Source organism: Ctenocephalides felis, unplaced genomic scaffold (genome assembly GCF_003426905.1).
Source record: "Ctenocephalides felis isolate EL2017-DRISC unplaced genomic scaffold, ASM342690v1 CF-g0.4_SCAFFOLD_03571, whole genome shotgun sequence".
NCBI classification, from domain to species: domain Eukaryota; kingdom Metazoa; phylum Arthropoda; class Insecta; order Siphonaptera; family Pulicidae; genus Ctenocephalides; species Ctenocephalides felis.
In genome coordinates this window covers 63,165,969-63,184,873 of record NW_020539725.1, presented here as the reverse complement: position 1 = coordinate 63,184,873, position 18,905 = coordinate 63,165,969, and the positions used below count along the sequence as shown (strand labels likewise).

Genomic DNA, 18,905 nt, shown 5'->3' with positions numbered 1-18,905 from the left:
AAAATTCTGAGACATTGTACAACATTCTGAGAAAATCTGCAACATTCAGAGACGATGCACAACATTCAAAGACAATCTACAACATTCTGAAACAATCTACAACATTCTGAGACATCTTATTACATTTTTAAACATTGTACAACATTTTGAAACCATTTACAAACATTCTGAGACAATCCACCTTCATACAATTTTCCCTCTACAAAATTACAATACACAAAATCAATTCCCATTTACATCTAAAATAATTTTATTTAAACATACAAAATTTAATTTCATACTTATTTCAAATTTTTCATTCATTTAGTGCCGTAACTTTTTGCGTCAGAGCATCAATATACTCCTGCAGCTCCGGCAAATGTCTCTCAGCATCCTCACATTCAACCCTTGCATTCTGCACAGCCGAATAAGCCGACTTGCACGACAACCTTACAGAACTCAACTGCTGTTTAATCTCATTTCTATCCGTAACACTTACATCCGCCCCCTCGACATCCAACCCCAAAACCAACTTGGCCATATCTAGACACAAATCCATTACTTCTTTACAAACTTTAGGATCGGCAGTCCAATTGCCCTGTGCAAGACACCTGTAAGCCTTCATTAGTTTAGGACACACCAGAATATCTTTTAGAGGCAACGAAGCGTAGATTAACCACATTTTGGGGTCGGTTGGATGGGTAATTGATATCCGTCCCATCAGTTTTTGGAAACGTTCCAAGTATCGCTTGGAGTTTTGGCCGTGGGCGTCTGGTTTTTCATCGACTATCACTTTGGCTAAGATTTCTAGGATTTCTAGGTCTAGATGTTTTCCTCGTAGGTCTAGGAGTCTGTCGTAGGCGCGTATTGAGTCGCTGAAGTTACCCGTGTCTATGCTGATGACTAACATGTTTTCCCAAACCTGGTAAAGGATAATGGAAATATAAATAGAAATATATATATATATATATATATATATATATATATACTAGATGACCCGACAGACATTGTCCTATACCCACATCTAATTTTTTTTAATATTCTATACTAATATAAGGTTGTCAAATATCTCCCTTCCGCCTTTTTGTATTATAAACCAAGAGCAAAAAAGCGGAAGGGAGATATTTGACAACCTAATATTAATATTTATATTTATATTTATATTTATATTTATATTTATATTTATATAAGGTTGTCAAATATCTCCCTTCCGCCTTTTTGTATTATAAACCAAGAGCAAAAAGCGGAAGGAGATATTTGACAACCTAATATTTATATTTATATTCATATTTATATTTATATTTATATGTATATAAGGTTGTCAAATATCTCCCTTCCGCCTTTTTGTATTATAAACCAAGAGCAAAAAGCGGAAGGGAGATATTTGACAACCTAATATTTATATTTATATTTATATTTATATTTATATTCATATTTATATTTATATAAGGTTGTCAAATATCTCCCTTCCGCCTTATTGTATTATAAACCAAGAGCAAAAAAGCGGAAGGGAGATATTTGACAACCTAATATTTATATTTATATTTATATTTATATTTATATTCATATTTATATTTATATAAGGTTGTCAAATATCTCCCTTCCGCCTTATTGTATTATAAACCAAGAGCAAAAAAGCGGAAGGGAGATATTTGACAACCTAATATTTATATTTATATTTATATTTATATTTATATTCATATTTATATTTATATAAGGTTGTCAAATATCTCCCTTTCGCCTTTTTGTATTATAAACCGAGAGCAAAAAAGCGGAAGGGAGATATTTGACAACCTAATATTTATATTTATATTTATATTTATATTTATATTCATATTTATATTTATATAAGGTTGTCAAATATCTCCCTTTCGCCTTTTTGTATTATAAACCGAGAGCAAAAAAGCGGAAGGGAGATATTTGACAACCTAATATTTATACCGTTCAGTTAAAAATAATAATTATTGTTTTTCGAATTACTATTTACACCAATATATGAGTGATGCTAAATGTAGAACTGCTTCAAATAAAATGATGATTCTCAATTCCCACAGTTAACACTTTAATTATTCCTTCAACAAATATTAAAACATGCTCAATAAAATTGTGTATCAAAAATTATACACTGCAATTTATTCAACAAATTTATTTCCAATAGCTCAATTTATTTTAATGCCAAGGGTTATCCAATATTTTTAGTCATACCTGTAGATGTGGATGTATAAATGAATGATTTTTTGTTTATTCACGACTAAAACATTGATTTTCCAAATTTATCACACAAAAAATCATTGTCTGCCTTTGTGATTTATAGCATAAGATATACGTATTGGAAATTGCAGTATTTTAAACAGTATAACAAATTCAGAAAGAATTAATATATAGCATTTTTTCTACCAAAAATAATTGCTTAAATAATGTTGCCTATAATTTTTATAATTTCGTACCATATTTTAACTGGCTTTTAGTAATTTTAATATCTAAATTACATTTTTCTCACTAATAATTCAATATACATTATTACTTAAGTTCATATTTGAAGAGAATTGATTTGTCAAATCCTGTTAACATGTGCTCTATTCAACCAACGATCAACAAAATTATTGCAGTAAATGGAGAGGAAAAAAGTGTGTGCGATTTCTTTTACTGTGCTCCAATTTGCTTAATATTTTGGAAATAGGCTAATCTTAATCTTAAGTTGCACTCCGTCACCACCCCCCGCAATAATTGGATCATAACTCTTTTAATTCTGACTTTATCAGAACTTGTAATAAACTTTTTTAAAGGTAATTAAATGAGCTACAACTTTCTCTATCATAAATTTTACCGTAACTTCTCTTATTTTGAAACGGCTAAGGGTTGAAGGGCGTTATTAGATTTTATTATACGCTTTTTACGAATTTGTAGCAGATGAATCTAAAGAAGTTTTACTTCAAAAATTTTAAATGGCATGTGGGGTATCATTTGAAAGCTCTTTTTAAATAGAATTCGAATACAGAAATAAGATTACACACAAACACACATACGCATAGTTTTTTTCAAATTTGGTCTTTTTCAATTCAGAATAACTTAAAAAACATCAAATTAGCAAAGCGGATTTTTTGGCAAAAACAGGACTCTACTGACGAGCAATTTAAATAAAAGCATACCAGAAAAAAGGACTCTACTGACGAGCAAATTAAATAGAAGCATACCAGAGAAAAAGACTCTACAGACGAGCAAATTAAATAAGACACTCTTATTGGACAGCCGCGCACTCTTTAAACAATCATATCTCTATCAATATTTATGTAACAGAAAAATAATAAAAAGCAATAATTAGTCAGAAAAGGAGCTTGAATTTTCATATATATACTTTTATACGTAATCTTTCAGAGATATTATAATGAGAAATTGGTTGTTTTTTTTAATGGATTTTTTTTTCACCGTTTTCTTCAAAAATCGTTTGAACTAAATTTTGCGGTATTTTCCAGAATCCATCAAGATCTCTTAAATCAAGTTAATTCTAGATGGAATACGATTATTCTTAATTTTGGTGGAAATGGCACTCATAAAATATTTGATTTAAATGAAAAAAACATTGTATGCGTCTTTTATTTCCAAGATAGCTCACTCATTTTACATGCAGAAGTACTCATTTGAAAGCTTATTTTGAGTACTACAAAACCACATTTTCATATCTAGCTTAATATTGTTCCTAGAACACTTTATAAAACACCGATTTATTATAATTTTAATTGATATAATTTTGTTCATTACAAGATTTTCGTTAAACGGTATGTTTTTGAAGATATTAGCAAACAACGATGAAAAACGCAAAAAAGAAATAAATTTTTAGTAGCCAGTAACTTGAAAAGTATTTGCTTTTCTGCAAAACAATATTAAACATTTTTCTCTTATAATTAGTTCTTTTATCGATACCGATGAAAAGATATGTCATCCCCCCAGGAAGTGGCAAAGGAGTCTAAATTATTTTTACTTGAGAGTAAGATGAACTTAATTCCAAAGTTCATGCAAACTGGAGCACAGTAAAAAAAATTCAAGCCCAAACGTATCATTGGCTTGAGTAAATATTCCGTATCTAATGCCAAACAAATGAATTTTTAACACAATGAAACTTTTAAATAATTTTTGAATAAGCAAATTTTTTTGTATTGTGATTAGTAAAGTAAGGCAAAACATGACTGCATTAGATAAAAAATCTGTCTTAATCTGTCAAGTGAATTATAGGCTAAGTTTGACGTGTAATCACTGCCAGACACATGTTGACTGTATCTATATTATTTTAATTTTTGGCACATCTCAGCTGCTTTTCAACAATAAAAATGTAGACATTACATTTATCTTATTCATAATCATGAATTTATTATATTTTAATATTGTCTTAGCCTATAAGTGAATTGAAATGTTAGGCAAATCAGGACAGTCTTCATTTGTTTTCAATGCCAAGCAATGCCTCAAACATTTTCAATGTCAATCAATGATAATCGGTTTTTTGCAATTTATTTCTATTTTTTTCTACAATCTAACTATATTTCTATGAATCAAAAAATCCTAGAAAATTCCCTTAACAAACTTCAGAAAGATTTATCAAAATCCAATAATCGTTTAAGAGGATTATCCTTTTATACACCATTACAGAAGAAATTGATATATAAGATATATATATATATATATATATATATATATATATATATATATATTTGTCTAGTTTATTACCTGCCAATTATCATAGTTGCACTTCAAAGCCTCCGTCAGAACTTTAAAAGCCCTATCCTTATCCCCAAGTTTTATATAAGTTTTAGCAAGATTGTTCCAAGCTTCAAACTCCCGTTGTTCCAAATATGTATAATTCCTATAAGCATTCGCTGCAACCGTCCAATTTTCCACACTCAAAGCCGCATAACCGAGCCTCAGCCAAACGCTCTCTTGCAACGAATTCAATTCCAAAGACTTCTCAAAATGGGGTATCGCTTCTTCATATTTAGCCTTGCAATATAAATTGTTGCCCCAGTGTCTTTGTGCTTTGGAACTCTTTTCTTTGGACATGGACCATGCTTTTTCGTAACATTTTATGTCGTCTGTGACATCGCCTAATAAGCAGTACATTTTGACAGTCTCTTCGGCTTCTAGGCGTTCTTTGATTATTTCGGCGGCTTTGTGTTTCATCTCTAATAGTGTGTAGCATAATATAACATCTTCCCACAGTTGCAAGTCGAGGTAAGTGTCTAGGGCTGTTTTGACTAACCCTAGACTTAACATTAAGTCTGCATGGATTCTTCGAGTGTGCCATCTTGTTTTGGGACCGGCCATGAAGAGATAGGATAATCTGGAAATAAAAATTCGCCCTTGGAAAAACATTCTCAAATACAAGAATCTGTGATATTCTACAACTTTCTGAGATAATCTACAACACTCTGAGAAATTTTACGATATTTTCGGACATTCTCCGACATTTTGGGACATTCGACAACATTCTGAGATAAAAGACAACATTAAGGGACCATCTACAATATTCTGAGATATCCTACAGTATTCTGAGACATCCTACAATATTTTTACACTATTTACAACATTCTGACACCATCTACAGAATTCTGAGATTATCTACAAAATTCTAAGATTGTCTACAACGTTCCGAGACCACCTACAACATTCTGAGATATTATACAACATTCTGAAACATTTTGGGATATTCCATAACATTCTTAGACAATTGACCATCTACAACATCTTGAGACCATCTACAAAGTTCTGAGACATCCTACAGCATTCTGAGACATTTTTCAACATTCTGAGACCATCTACAGCATTTTAGGATAATTTACAACATTCTGAGACAATCTACAACAATTTTGAGACCACCTACAACATTCTGAGATATTATACAACATTCTGAGACATTTTACAATATTCTGGGATAACCTGAAACATTCTAAGATAATGTACAACATTTTGAGAGAGCCTACAACAATCTGAGGCAAGCTATCATATTTTCAGACTTTCTACAATATTCTGTGACTATTTACAACATTCTGAGATAATCTACAACATTTTGAGACAACATACAACACTGAGACTATTTACAACATTCTGAGACCATCTACAACATTTTGGGATAATTTACAACATTCTGAGACAATCTACAACAATTTTGAGACGATCTACAACGTTCCGAGACCACCTACAACATTCTGAGATATTATACAACATTTTGAGACATTTTACAATATTCTGGGATAACCTGAAACATTCTGAGATAATGTACAACATTTTGAGAGAGCCTACAACAATCTGAGGCAAGCTATCATATTTTCAGACTTTCTACAATATTCTGTGACTATTTACAACATTCTGAGATAATCTACAACATTTTGAGACAACATACAACACTGAGACTATTTACAACATTCTGAGACCATCTACAACATTTTGGGATAATTTACAACATTCTGAGACAATCTACAACAATTTTGAGACGATCTACAACGTTCCGAGACCACCTACAACATTCTGAGATATTATACAACATTTTGAGACATTTTACAATATTCTGGGATAACCTGAAACATTCTGAGATAATGTACAACATTTTGAGAGAGCCTACAACAATCTGAGGCAAGCTATCATATTTTCAGACTTTCTACAATATTCTGTGACTATTTACAACATTCTGAGATAATCTACAACATTTTGAGACAACATACAACACTGAGACTATTTACAACATTCTGAGACCATCTACAACATTTTGGGATAATTTGCAACATTCTGAGACAATCTACAACAATTCTGAGACAATCTACAACAATTTTGAGACCACCTACAACATTCTGAGATATTATACAACATTCTGAGACATTTTACAATATTCTGGGATAACCTGAAACATTCTAAGATAATGTACAACATTTTGAGAGAGCCTACAACAATCTGAGGCAAGCTATCATATTTTCAGACTTTCTACAATATTCTGTGACTATTTACAACATTCTGAGATAATCTACAACATTTTGAGACAACATACAACACTGAGACTATTTACAACATTCTGAGACCATCTACAACATTTTGGGATAATTTGCAACATTCTGAGACAATCTACAACAATTTTGAGACAATCTACAACGTTCCGAGACTACCTACAACATTCTGAGATATTATACAACATTCTGAGACATTTTACAATATTCTGGGATAACCTGAAACATTCTAAGATAATGTACAACATTTTGAGAGAGCCTACAACAATCTGAGGCAAGCTATCATATTTTCAGACTTTCTACAATATTCTGTGACTATTTACAACATTCTGAGATAATCTACAACATTTTGAGACAAACTGCAACATTTTGAGACAATCTACAACACTGAGACTATTTACAACATTCTGAGACCATCTACAATATTTTGAGATATTCTACAACATTGTGAGATAATCTACAACATTCTGAGACAACCTGCAACATTCCGTGATAATATGCAACACTCAGAGATAATCTACATTTTGAGGAAATTTATATCATTCTGGAATAATGTACAACATTTAGAGACCATCTGGAACATTCTGAGACAATCTACAACACTTTTAGACAATCTACAATACTTTGAGCCAACATACAACATTCTGAGACAACCTACAACACTCTGTGACTCTCTACAATATTTTGAAGCAATATACAACATTTTGATACAATCTACAACATTATAAGACAACCTACAACATTCAGAGACAAGTTACAACACTCTCAGAAAATCTACAATATTCTGAGACAATTTACACATTCCGAGACAATTTACAATATTTTGAGACATTCTACAGCATTCTGGGTCAGCCTACAACAATCTGAGACAACCTATCACATTTTCAGACTTTCTACAACATTTTGAGACATTTTACAACACTTTGAGACAATCTACAACCCCCTGAGACATTTTACAACATTTTGAGACATTTTACAACATTCTAAGACATCCTACAACATTCTGAGACATCCTACAACATTCTGAGACATCCCACAACATTCTGAGACATTTTACAACATTCCTGAACATTTTACAGCATTCTAGGACAACCTACAACATTCTGAGACAAATCACAACATTTTCACTCATTAATAAAAAGTAATAACAAATAAAATATTAATAAAAATAAAATAAAATTACAGGTTATAAAGCAAATTTATAAATTTTAATAATCATAATAATTAAATATTATTATTTATTTTGTAATATTCCCTAAAATATCTGCATGATTTAATTTATTATTACCACTTAATTTTAAAAGTTTTATTAATATTTATTTTTATCTCTAGGTAAAATTTATAAACGTAGAACAAATGCACTATACTCTATATGAGTGTTTTCAGCATATCACAGATGTTGCTAGTGTGCTTCGAATTCACAGTCTCTTTTAATATAGTAGACGTGCTTTAAACGTTCAAGTACGTTGAAATATATCTTTGTTGAATGAAAAAAATGTTTAATTTTATCTCATTATATATTTTTTACAACATATTTGTGATTTACTTAAAAATATATTTTCTACGCGTATATTTTGTTCTCATTTTGTTTAGTCAAATTAATCAGGTTTATCTTTTCTATATTATATATTTATATAAATCTTATCCTAGAATTGAACCTAAGGTAAATTTACGTGCTACGGTTAGTGGCGACCTCAACATTTTTTATAAATTTTAATTAGTATTTATTTAAATCAAAATTTTAGTCATCAGATGTTTTAGTAACAAATTGAATGTTAAATAAAAAATCTAGTCCCTTACCTGGTTTTAATCAGGTTTATCTTTTCTATATTATATATTTATATAAATCTTATCCTAGAATTGAACCTAAGGTAAATTTACGTGCTACGGTTAGTGGCGACCTCAACATATTTTATAAATTTTAATTAGTATTCATTTCAATCAAAATTTTAGTCATCAGTTAGTTGCAAATTGAATGTAAAATAAAAAATCTAGTCCTCTTACCTGGTTTTAATCGGCGTGTTCAAATTATTCTGCAACTTAACAAGTTCCTCACATTGCAACATGCATCTCTCCACAGTCCTCTTGTTCGACTTCTCAATATCCAACAACAGTATCAACGCATTGAATCTGATTTGCCAAGGACTGTGCGACTGTTTTAAAAGAACCATTAAGTACGCTTTTAGTTCTTCAGCCGTCAGTTCATCTTTGGGTTGGGATAACTTATGATAAAAACTAAAAATAAAAATAAATATAAATATATATATATATATATATATATAATATTATTTTATACTTACATAGAGCATAATATTATAGCTTGTGCGAGGCTTGTTAGTTGTTCCAGCTTTTGTTCTTCAGTGAATTTAATCTCTTCGAGTCTCAAATCATCGTTTAGTTTTAAAAGTTTAGGAGGTTCGTATGTGTGTGTCTTGTCACTACTTTCGTCTTGTAAATTGTTTTCAGTGAAGTTAATTAGTAGTTTCAATTGAGCTACGTCTTTTTGCTGGTATTGGGTTCTTTTACCCAAAGCACCTGGATAGATAGACACAAAATAAATAAATAAATAAATAAATATATATATATATATATATATATATATATATATTTATTGACTATATATATATTTATTTTAACACAATGAATCTTTTAAATGATTTTTTGAATAAGTAGTTTTTTTTGTATTGTGATTTATTGAAGTAAGGCAAAACACAACTGCATTAGTTTAAACACAACAGTCAAACTGAATTATATAATTTCATCTGCCAAATATATACTGTATTTTATATTATTTTAATATCTGGCACATCTCAGCTACCTTTTGCCAATAATAATGCAGACATAACATTTTTTTATTCATAATCATGAATTTATTATACACATTCCAATATGGTCTAGGCTTATAAGTAAATTGAAATTTCTGGCCAGTGACAGTTCCCATTTGTTGAACTATTAGGTTGTCAAATATCTCCCTTCCGCCTTTTTGTATTATAAACCAAGAGCAAAAAAGCGGAAGGGAGATATTTGACAATCTAATATTTTCAATATTAAAAAATGACATGTCGTTTTTTGCAATTTTTCCATTTATTTCTAAAGCATTACTATATTTTTATAAACATTTACATCCTAAAAAATTCCCTTAACAAACTTCACAAAGATTTATCAAAATCCGAATAATCGTTTAGGAGAATTATCCTTTCATACACCATTACAGAAGAATTTACTTCTATAATTCAAAAAATCCTAAAAGATTCCCTTAACAAACTTCAGATAGATTTATCAAAATCCAAATAATAATTTTAGAGAATTATCTTTTTAAACACCATTACAGAAGAATTTATTTCTGTAATTCAAAAAACCCTAAAAAATTCCCTTAATAAACTTCAGAAAGATTTATCAAAATCCAAATAATTGTTTAGGAGGATTATCCTTTCATACACCATTATATATATATATATATTATATATATATATATATACATATATAAGTTATATATGAAATTCTTCTGTAATAATGTATGTAAATATATTCCTCCTAATCGATTATTCGGATTTTGATAAATCTTTCTGAAGTTAGTTAAGGGAATTTTTTGAATTATATATATATATATATATATATATATATATTATATTTATATATATATATATATATATATATATATATATATATAATTATTATTGAAATGTCTGAAGCATTTTACCTGATATATCAAGTTGTATTCCATAAACAGATTTCGCTTCAGTTAAAAATGTATTTGATTTTTCTATCCGCTTGTAATATAAATAAATCTGAGGAAAAAAAGCAATCAATTAATATTGTTTGATTAATTTATTTTTTATAAACCTAAATATATGTATTTCTATCCTTGTAATTATTATTCTTTAAACTATAACAAGTTAAAATTTCTATCCTTTATAATATTTAATACATATAATTACCTGACAAATTTCTAAATTCAAAATAATCAAAAACTTCCTGTCAATTTGGCTTCTACTATCTTTTAATTGTAGACGAAACCCATCCAGCATGTTTATGCATTCTTCTATTTTATTAAACAACATTTGACTATGTTCATCTAAGGATTGTTGATGTATGTACAAACATCTTAATAACCACCATAAGGCAAGCTAAAAGATAAAAACAAATATATAAATAAATAGAATAAATTTGCATATATATATAGATAAATACTTTAGTCAAATTCAATATTTACAATTGAAGTCAATACAATAATTATTTTTATCACAATACTATATTATAACTAAATTAATATCAGTTATGTTTATGAACAACTCTAAGATTAACCTAATGACAATTAATATTTATCTTGGATTAAAAAATTCATTAATTGAATAGATAGGTTGATCTATAAGATGCTTTTTATAAAATAACATTTTCATAAATTTTATATATAATATATATATATATATATATATATATACATACATTTTTAAAATTTTTGTCCTCTTTTGCATCATTAGTTAGATGTGTTAGAATTTTCTTTGCAGCTAAAAGTAGTTCTGGATATTTGATTAAAACATTCAGTTCCTCACCGTCTGAACTCAATCTATAAATAGTGCATACTTATATAAACAATATATATATATATATATATATATATATATATATAACCACATATATTGTAACCATATTATAACTTACAAGTTTCTTGCATCTGTTATAGATAAAACATTGTTTGCTTCATATTCTAAATCAGGTCCTGTGAAATTTGCTTGGCAGTACGCCCATAAACATGATACAGCAGTCGCAAACAAACTTTCTGCATTTTGTACTTGTTGAAGTTCACAATTTAAAATTTCTTTAATATTTAACGAGTCTTTCCAGTTACATTGTAGTATATTGGAAAACGTGGAGGCATCTGAAAAAAAGTAATAGGCTATTAAAATAGTAAAATAAACTTCTATGTACATAATAAAACCTTCGTAATGTAATTTCTTTGTAACATATAAACATTGCAATATCTTTGAGGTTATGTGAAATCGTTTTGATGAATAAATATATCAAACGTACCTGGGCATTCAAAATTGTCTTCATAACAACATAATATCGTTTCTGCAAATTTGGATATTAAAGAATCTTGCATCTTGTGATATAATAATAATAATTGTGATACAAAAACTAACCTGTAAAGTGAATGGTATAAATTATGAATTTCACACAGAAATGCAGAATGATAACAAATATTAAGTACTGACTTAATTAACAAGCTTTTAGATATATCAATTATAATATTACTATATCAATTTATTTATTTATTTAGATGTCAAGACAAGCACGTTCGGTCAACATGTCAACTTAGTTAAATATTTATTTGGATAAAAAATCTGTTGGCTGTTTTGTTAAATGTATTTACAACTAACTATTTATTATTTATTATATTAAAATATTATTTTTAATATATATCACCTGTTAAATCATTTACATTAAACAAATACATTAAAATTAGTTCGTTTTGCATTAACTGTCAACATGTGACATGTCTTTTCAGCATAGAGTATATTTCAGAAAGATTAGACATTTAACAATTTGCAAATGGCGCGTTTTTTCAAATTCAATATAGTTCTTTACGGTTTTTCACGTCTCAAATGTATAATTAATAATCAACTAATTATTAACTAACTATTAATCATTAACTATAATCAATAGCTAACTAATAATAAACAATCTCAATCAATTTAAATCAAAAATCTAACCTTATTTTAAACATCCTCCATGTGACGTCTACGCCGGTTTGGTATCTTTGACACATGTGCCATCATTCATCGTTTCGCTCGTCTCACAAATTCTTGTAAATAAAAACACAATTTCCTTTAATTTTCATGTGATAATATTCCTTCAAAATGTCAGTACGTGTGCAATTCGAAAACAACAATGAAATCGGTGTTTTTAGCAAACTAACAAACGCTTATTGTCTCGTAGCGATCGGCGGATCTGAAAACTTTTATAGGTTAGGAATGGTAAATGAATCATGGCAAATGAATTAATGGAATTAAAATTGTGTTTTTGTTTAGTGTCTTCGAGGCTGAATTGGCAGAGACTATTCCGGTTGTCCATGCCAGCATTGCAGGGTGTAGAATTATTGGCAGGTTGACTGTGGGGAATAAAAATGGTTTATTGGTGCCAGCTTCGACTACTGACACAGAGTTGCAACATATAAGGTAATGTTGTGAAATAGGAGATAAGATAATCATAAGTAATAGTATTATTTTGTTTTAGGAATTCTTTACCAGAAAGTGTAAAAATACAAAGGGTCGAAGAAAGATTATCAGCTTTGGGTAATGTGATAGCTTGTAATGATTATGTAGCCCTAGTACATCCAGATCTTGATAAGGTAAATAGATTTTATAACCACAATAGTTAACTTTATGCACTCCCGCATTGAATTTTTGTTTCTATTAAGGAAACTGAAGAAATCCTAACAGACGTCTTAAATGTTGAAGTATTTCGCCAAACAGTTGCCAGCAATGTCCTAGTCGGCTCATACACAGTTTTAAGTAACCAAGGAGGCTTAGTGCACCCCAAAACATCCATACAAGACCAAGACGAACTATCGTCATTACTACAAGTACCATTAGTGGTAAGACACCTAAATCAATTATTTATTATTAATATATTATTCTGTGTCATTTACCATAATAAATTTATTATTAATATATTATTCTGTGTCATTTACCAATAAATTTATTATTAATATATGTTCTGTGTCATTTACCATAATAATTTATTATTAATATATTATTCTGTGTCATTTACCAATAAATTTATTATTAATATATTATTCTGTGTCATTTACCTTAAGGCTGGTACAGTTAACCGAGGCAGTGAGGTTTTAGCCGGAGGTTTGGTAGTCAACGATTGGTGCTCCTTCTGTGGAATGGACACAACGTCAACAGAACTCAGTGTGATTGAAAGCGTGTTCAAATTGAACGATGCACAACCTGCAGCTATCACGTCTACCATGAGAGCATCTCTAATAGAAAGGTAAAAAATTGATTAAATTATGTATTTGTAATATGATATATATTTTTTTTCTTTTTCAGTATGTCCGGTTAGTTGGATGATTAAAAAAGCTGCATTTGATTTAAAATAATACAGCATCGACATGATTTTTATTGTTAAAACTAATAAAGTATAAGTGAGACATTCAAATTTGTTTATATGTTGTTTTGTATAAAAGTATCTGCTTATAATACAAATTAATTTTATAAGATTATAATTATTTATTTTATAAGAACCAGCACATCTCCCTCATACATAACTATATTTCACTGAAAAAAATATTAGATTATTTTTAATGAAAGGTGCAGGGCTTTGTATCAATTATTAAAGGAGTCTAAAGAAGTTTTACTTCAAAAATTTTATGTTACATGTTTTATGGTATCATTTGAAAAGTCATTTTCAGTAGAATCCGAATACTGAAATTAACTATGTGGTTTATCCACTTTTAATGAATTTGTAGTAAACGAGCTTAAAGAAGTTTTACTTCAAAAATTTTAGGTTGCCTGTTTTATGGCATGTGGGGTATCATTTGGAAGGTTATTTTCAGTACAATCTGAATACTAAAATTAACTATGAGGTTTGTCCACAAAATATACACTTTAAATGGAATTGTAGTAAACGTGTTTAAAGAAGTTTTACTTCAATAAAATATAGATTGTATTTTTTGATTGCATGTGGGGTATCATTTGAAAGGTCATTTTCAGTAGAATCCGAATACTGAAATTAACTATGTGCTTCGTCCACTTTTAATGAATTTGTAGTAAACGTGCTTTAAGAAGTTTTACTTCAATAAAATATAGGTTGTATTTTTTATTGCATGTGGGGTATCATTTGAAAGGTCATTTTCGGTAGAATCCGAATACTAAAATTAACTATGACAAAATATACACTTTAAATGGAATTGCAGTAAACGTGTTTAAAGAAGTTTTACTTCAATAAAATATAGATTTATCTTTATTGCAGTGGGGTATCATTTGAAAGGTCATTTTCAATAGAATCCAAATACTGAAATTAACTATGTGGTTTATCCACTTTTGATGAATTTTGTAGTACACAAACTTAAAGAAGTTTTACTTCAATAATATATAGATTGTATATTTTATTGCATGTGGGGTATCATTTGAAAGGTTATTTTCAGTACAATCTGAATACTAAAATTAACTATGAGGTTTGTCCACAAAATATACACTTTAAATGGAATTGTAGTAAACATGTTTAAAGAAGTTTTACTTCAATAAAATATAGATTGTATCTTTTATTGCATGTGGGGTATCATTTGAAAGGTCTCTTTGAATAGAATCCAAATATGTACTGCAATTAACTATGTGGTTTATCCACTTTTAATGAATTTGTAGTAAACGAGCTTAAAGAAGTTTTACTTCAATAAAATATAGATTGTATCTTTTATTGCATGTGGGGTATCATTTGAAAGGTCATTTTCAGTAGAATCCGAATACTGAAATACCTATGTGGTTTATCCACTTTTAATGAATTTGTAGTAAACGAGCTTGAAGAAGTTTTACTTCAATAAAATATAGATTGTTGACGTTTATACAGAAAAGGAACTCTACTGACGAGAAATTATTTTTATGGAAAAGTTACTCTACTGATGAGCAAACTAGAATTTTTTTTAGGAAATATTTATACAGAAAAGGGACTCTACTGACAAGCAATAAAATATTTTAATAGAAAAAGGACTCTACTGACGAGCAATAAAATATTTTAACAGAAAAAAGGACTCTACTGACGAGCAATAAAATATTTTAATCAGAAAAAGGACTCTACTGACGAGCAATAAAATATTTTAACAGAAAGAGGACTCTACTGACGAGCAAACTAGAATTCTTTGAGCAATATTTAAACAGAAAGAGGACTTTACTGACGAGCAATAGAATATTTTAACAGAAAAAGGGCTCTACCGACAAGCAATAAAATATTTTAACAGAAAAAGGACTCTATTGACGAGCAAACTAGAATTCTTTGAACAATATTTAAATAAAAAAAGGATTCTACTGACGAGAAAACTAGTTTTCTTTAAGAAATATTTATTCAGAAAAGGGACTCTACTCACAAGCAAGCTAAAATTCTTTGGACAATATTTATACAAAAGGACTCTACTAGCAATGAAATATTTATACAAAAAAGGGACTCTACTGACGAGCAACTTACAATTTTGTATAAAGAATATTTGTAAAGAACAGGGACTCTACTGAGGAGCACCTAGCATTTTTTAACTTCCCGTAGGGCAAGTTATAGTAATCGCAAAAAAATCGAAAATGAAAATTTTTATATATATTTACGTTTCAGAGGTTTCTGAACATTTTGGCATACCTTAGAAAAAATGGATGTATGTGGGGTGTGTGTGTGTATGTGTGTGTGTGTGTGTATGTATATATGTATGTGTGTGTATGTATGTGCGGATACAAATTTTCGTCGACGATTTCGGGAAACGATCAACCGATTTAAATAATTCAAAAAACATTCGATCCGTATTGATAAGGAGACGTGCTGATTAGTTTTTGGCGAAGGCAGGTCAAGCCGTTCGAAGATACGGGGCAAAAAGTGCCGAAAACGGTAACTCAGTTTTTAAGAGAACGGAGCGTCCGATTTGAATAATTCAAAAACATTTTATTGTATTGACTAAATGAACAACTTTAAATTTTGGAAGCAGGTCCAACGACTTTGGAGATATGGAGGAAAAAGTAAAAAAATGAGCCATTTGGCGGTCAAAAATGAACATTAGACATATGCACAGCAAATTATCAGATTTTATAGAAATTTTAACAATAAGTATAATTTTTTTTTACATTCTATGGGTTCCGTACCAATGCTTATGCGTTAGACGCGGCGCGCACTTGCGCGCTTCGATATTTCGTCTCTATGCAGTTCAAGCAGTGCGATTGCTTTGAAAAAAAAGTTCAAAATTTCCAAAATATGTCAAAATGAAGAAAACATTTTTTTTTAAATTTTTTTTGTTTTCAAAAAACTTTTTTTCCTAAAAAATTTTTTTTTCAAATAATAAAAAAATTTTTTTTCTAAAAAAAGTAATTTTTGTCAATTTTATTTTCTCAAAAATCTATTTTTTTTCGAAGTATAAAATTTTTTCAAAAAATGTTAATCGTTTTTAAAAAATAAAAATTTTGGTACGGGAAGTTCCAGCAATTTGCTTGAGGCACGATGCCTAATTGCCTTAAGACAGAATTCCACTTTACAGCTAGTTAAAAAAATATTTTTACAAAGGACTTTACTGACGAGCAAACTAGAATTCTTAGGAAATCTTTTTACAAAAAAAGGACTAACGAGCAAATGGAAATATTTATACAAAAAAGGGACTCTACTGACGAGCAACTTACAATTTTGTATTAAAGAATATTTGTAGAGAACAGGGACTCTACTGAGGAGCAACCTAGCAGCATTTTTGAAAAAAATATTTTTACAAAGGACTTTACTGATGAGCAAAACTAGAATTTCTTAGGAAATATTTTACAAAAAAGGACTAAAGAGCAAACTAGAAATGTTTGTAGAAAAAAAGGGACTCTTACTGACGTGGGGTCTCTGTTGGTCCTTAATATGAACATTTTCGAATTTCCTTGCTCCCAAGGGCTCAAATACTCCAAATTAATAAAAAAAAATTCTCTAAAAGTTTAAGGTCTTAATAATAACATTTAGATAGTCCGCAATTCAATTAAAAGTTTGTATATTATTATCAACATATATAATATTAAGTAAATTCTTGCGCCATCTGTGAAAGCAGACTTGTAATTTTGATGGCAATTTATTTTGATAATGAATAAATATATCGTTAAACAGTCGACGACGAAAATAACCGAAACTTTTATTTTAATTGCAGACTATCTAAATGTTAATATTAAGAGCCTAAACTTTTAAAGTTTTTTTTTTTTAATTTGGAAGCATTTCAGCCCTTGGGAGCAAAAAAATTCAAGAAGGTCCATTTTAAGGACTACCCCGTTATTTCAAATGTAAATTAAAGATCCATAAAATCTGTTAATTAGGATAGGGCTCAAAGTGTTTATTTCTCAAAAAAAAAACTCCCTGCAAGGCAAAATTTAACACAAAACTTTTCCTATGGGTTGTTAATTAAATGACTTCTCATAGGCCTGTAATATTTTAAGGGAGTTTGTTTCAACCAACCATGCTTAAATCCGATTCTGCCTCACAACAGAAAAATGTTATGGCAAGGCCATGCTACGTTCCAATTTGCATACATTATGCTACTGAATCATACTGAATATCGTCAAAATGTCATGTAACTAAATAAACATCAACGTCACTCATATGTTTCGAAGCTAGGTTAGAAAGACCCTGTTATCTAACCTGGTTTCTATGTTAGGTTTTCTATCTGACAACCTGAGACATTTGCCTGACTGCATAGCAACCGCATGACTTTTGTCAATATTTAGTATGAAAATAATAGCCTTGCCATAACATTGGTCTGTTATGCGGCAAAATCAGTCCATAATATCAAAAACAATGTATATTGGTTTTGGCAAATTTGATATAAACTCATCAATACGTTTTTCCACAGATTTATTTATATATTCAATAAAAATATACTTCCACAATCATTTACAAAAACACATTTTCCTCATAACGTTCTTGAAACTCTTTCAAAAAGTCCAAAGTCTCCGTATATTCATCATCTTCCAATCCCGTATCTTTAAATCTGTACAATTTACCAATCTTAATCCGTTCGGCCTCTCGAATCAAACCTCCCAAAGAATCAAAAATAGTCAGCGTGTTGTGCGCCCCCGCAATCAAAGGAATCCTCAACACATTCTCATTTTCTTCCCTCGGCACAGGATCGATCAAACCGTTGTGGTTTACATTGTCTGTAAAAAATTGAGGAAAAGACGAAGGCAGCTTGTAAGGTGAATGTGCAACAGTCACATTGGACCCTGTAGC

At 29.4% G+C, this 18,905-nt stretch overlaps 2 protein-coding genes and 1 pseudogene across 2 annotated transcripts; 1 reads left to right on the top strand and 2 right to left on the bottom strand.

The window, feature by feature from the left end:
• Nucleotides 1–234: 234 nt before the first annotated feature.
• Nucleotides 235–12,107, bottom strand: LOC113384667 (tetratricopeptide repeat protein 27). Its single transcript, XM_026622418.1, has 9 exons — nucleotides 11,994–12,107; nucleotides 11,625–11,841; nucleotides 11,409–11,529; nucleotides 10,901–11,089; nucleotides 10,663–10,750; nucleotides 9,263–9,497; nucleotides 8,967–9,197; nucleotides 4,699–5,308; nucleotides 235–901 (listed from the first exon to the last, which is right to left on the bottom strand). Exons 1-9 carry the CDS (start codon nucleotides 12,064–12,066, stop codon nucleotides 296–298), a joined length of 2,370 nt encoding a protein of 789 aa, XP_026478203.1. The 5' UTR covers nucleotides 12,067–12,107; the 3' UTR covers nucleotides 235–295.
• A 620-nt stretch (nucleotides 12,108–12,727) lies between these two features.
• On the top strand, nucleotides 12,728–14,126 carry LOC113385039 (eukaryotic translation initiation factor 6). Its single transcript, XM_026622843.1, has 6 exons — nucleotides 12,728–12,930; nucleotides 12,995–13,141; nucleotides 13,200–13,314; nucleotides 13,384–13,560; nucleotides 13,783–13,964; nucleotides 14,024–14,126. Exons 1-6 carry the CDS (start codon nucleotides 12,824–12,826, stop codon nucleotides 14,034–14,036), a joined length of 741 nt encoding a protein of 246 aa, XP_026478628.1. The 5' UTR covers nucleotides 12,728–12,823; the 3' UTR covers nucleotides 14,037–14,126.
• Nucleotides 14,127–18,569: 4,443 nt separating this feature from the next.
• LOC113386464 overlaps nucleotides 18,570–18,905 on the bottom strand; it is a 20,330-nt pseudogene continuing 19,994 nt past the window's right edge.

Coding starts and splice junctions, on each gene's coding strand:
- LOC113384667 (XM_026622418.1), bottom strand. CDS start 12,066: ATGCAAGATTCTTTAATATCCAAATTTGCAGAAACGATATTATGTTGT. Junction 11,530..11,624: donor ATAACAGATGCAAGAAACTT/GTAAGTTATAAT, acceptor CACTATTTATAG/ATTGAGTTCAGACGGTGAGG. Junction 902..4,698: donor GCAACTATGATAATTGGCAG/GTAATAAACTAG, acceptor ATCCTTTACCAG/GTTTGGGAAAACATGTTAGT.
- LOC113385039 (XM_026622843.1), top strand. CDS start 12,824: ATGTCAGTACGTGTGCAATTCGAAAACAACAATGAAATCGGTGTTTTT. Junction 12,931..12,994: donor GGATCTGAAAACTTTTATAG/GTTAGGAATGGT, acceptor GTTTTTGTTTAG/TGTCTTCGAGGCTGAATTGG. Junction 13,142..13,199: donor ACAGAGTTGCAACATATAAG/GTAATGTTGTGA, acceptor ATTTTGTTTTAG/GAATTCTTTACCAGAAAGTG.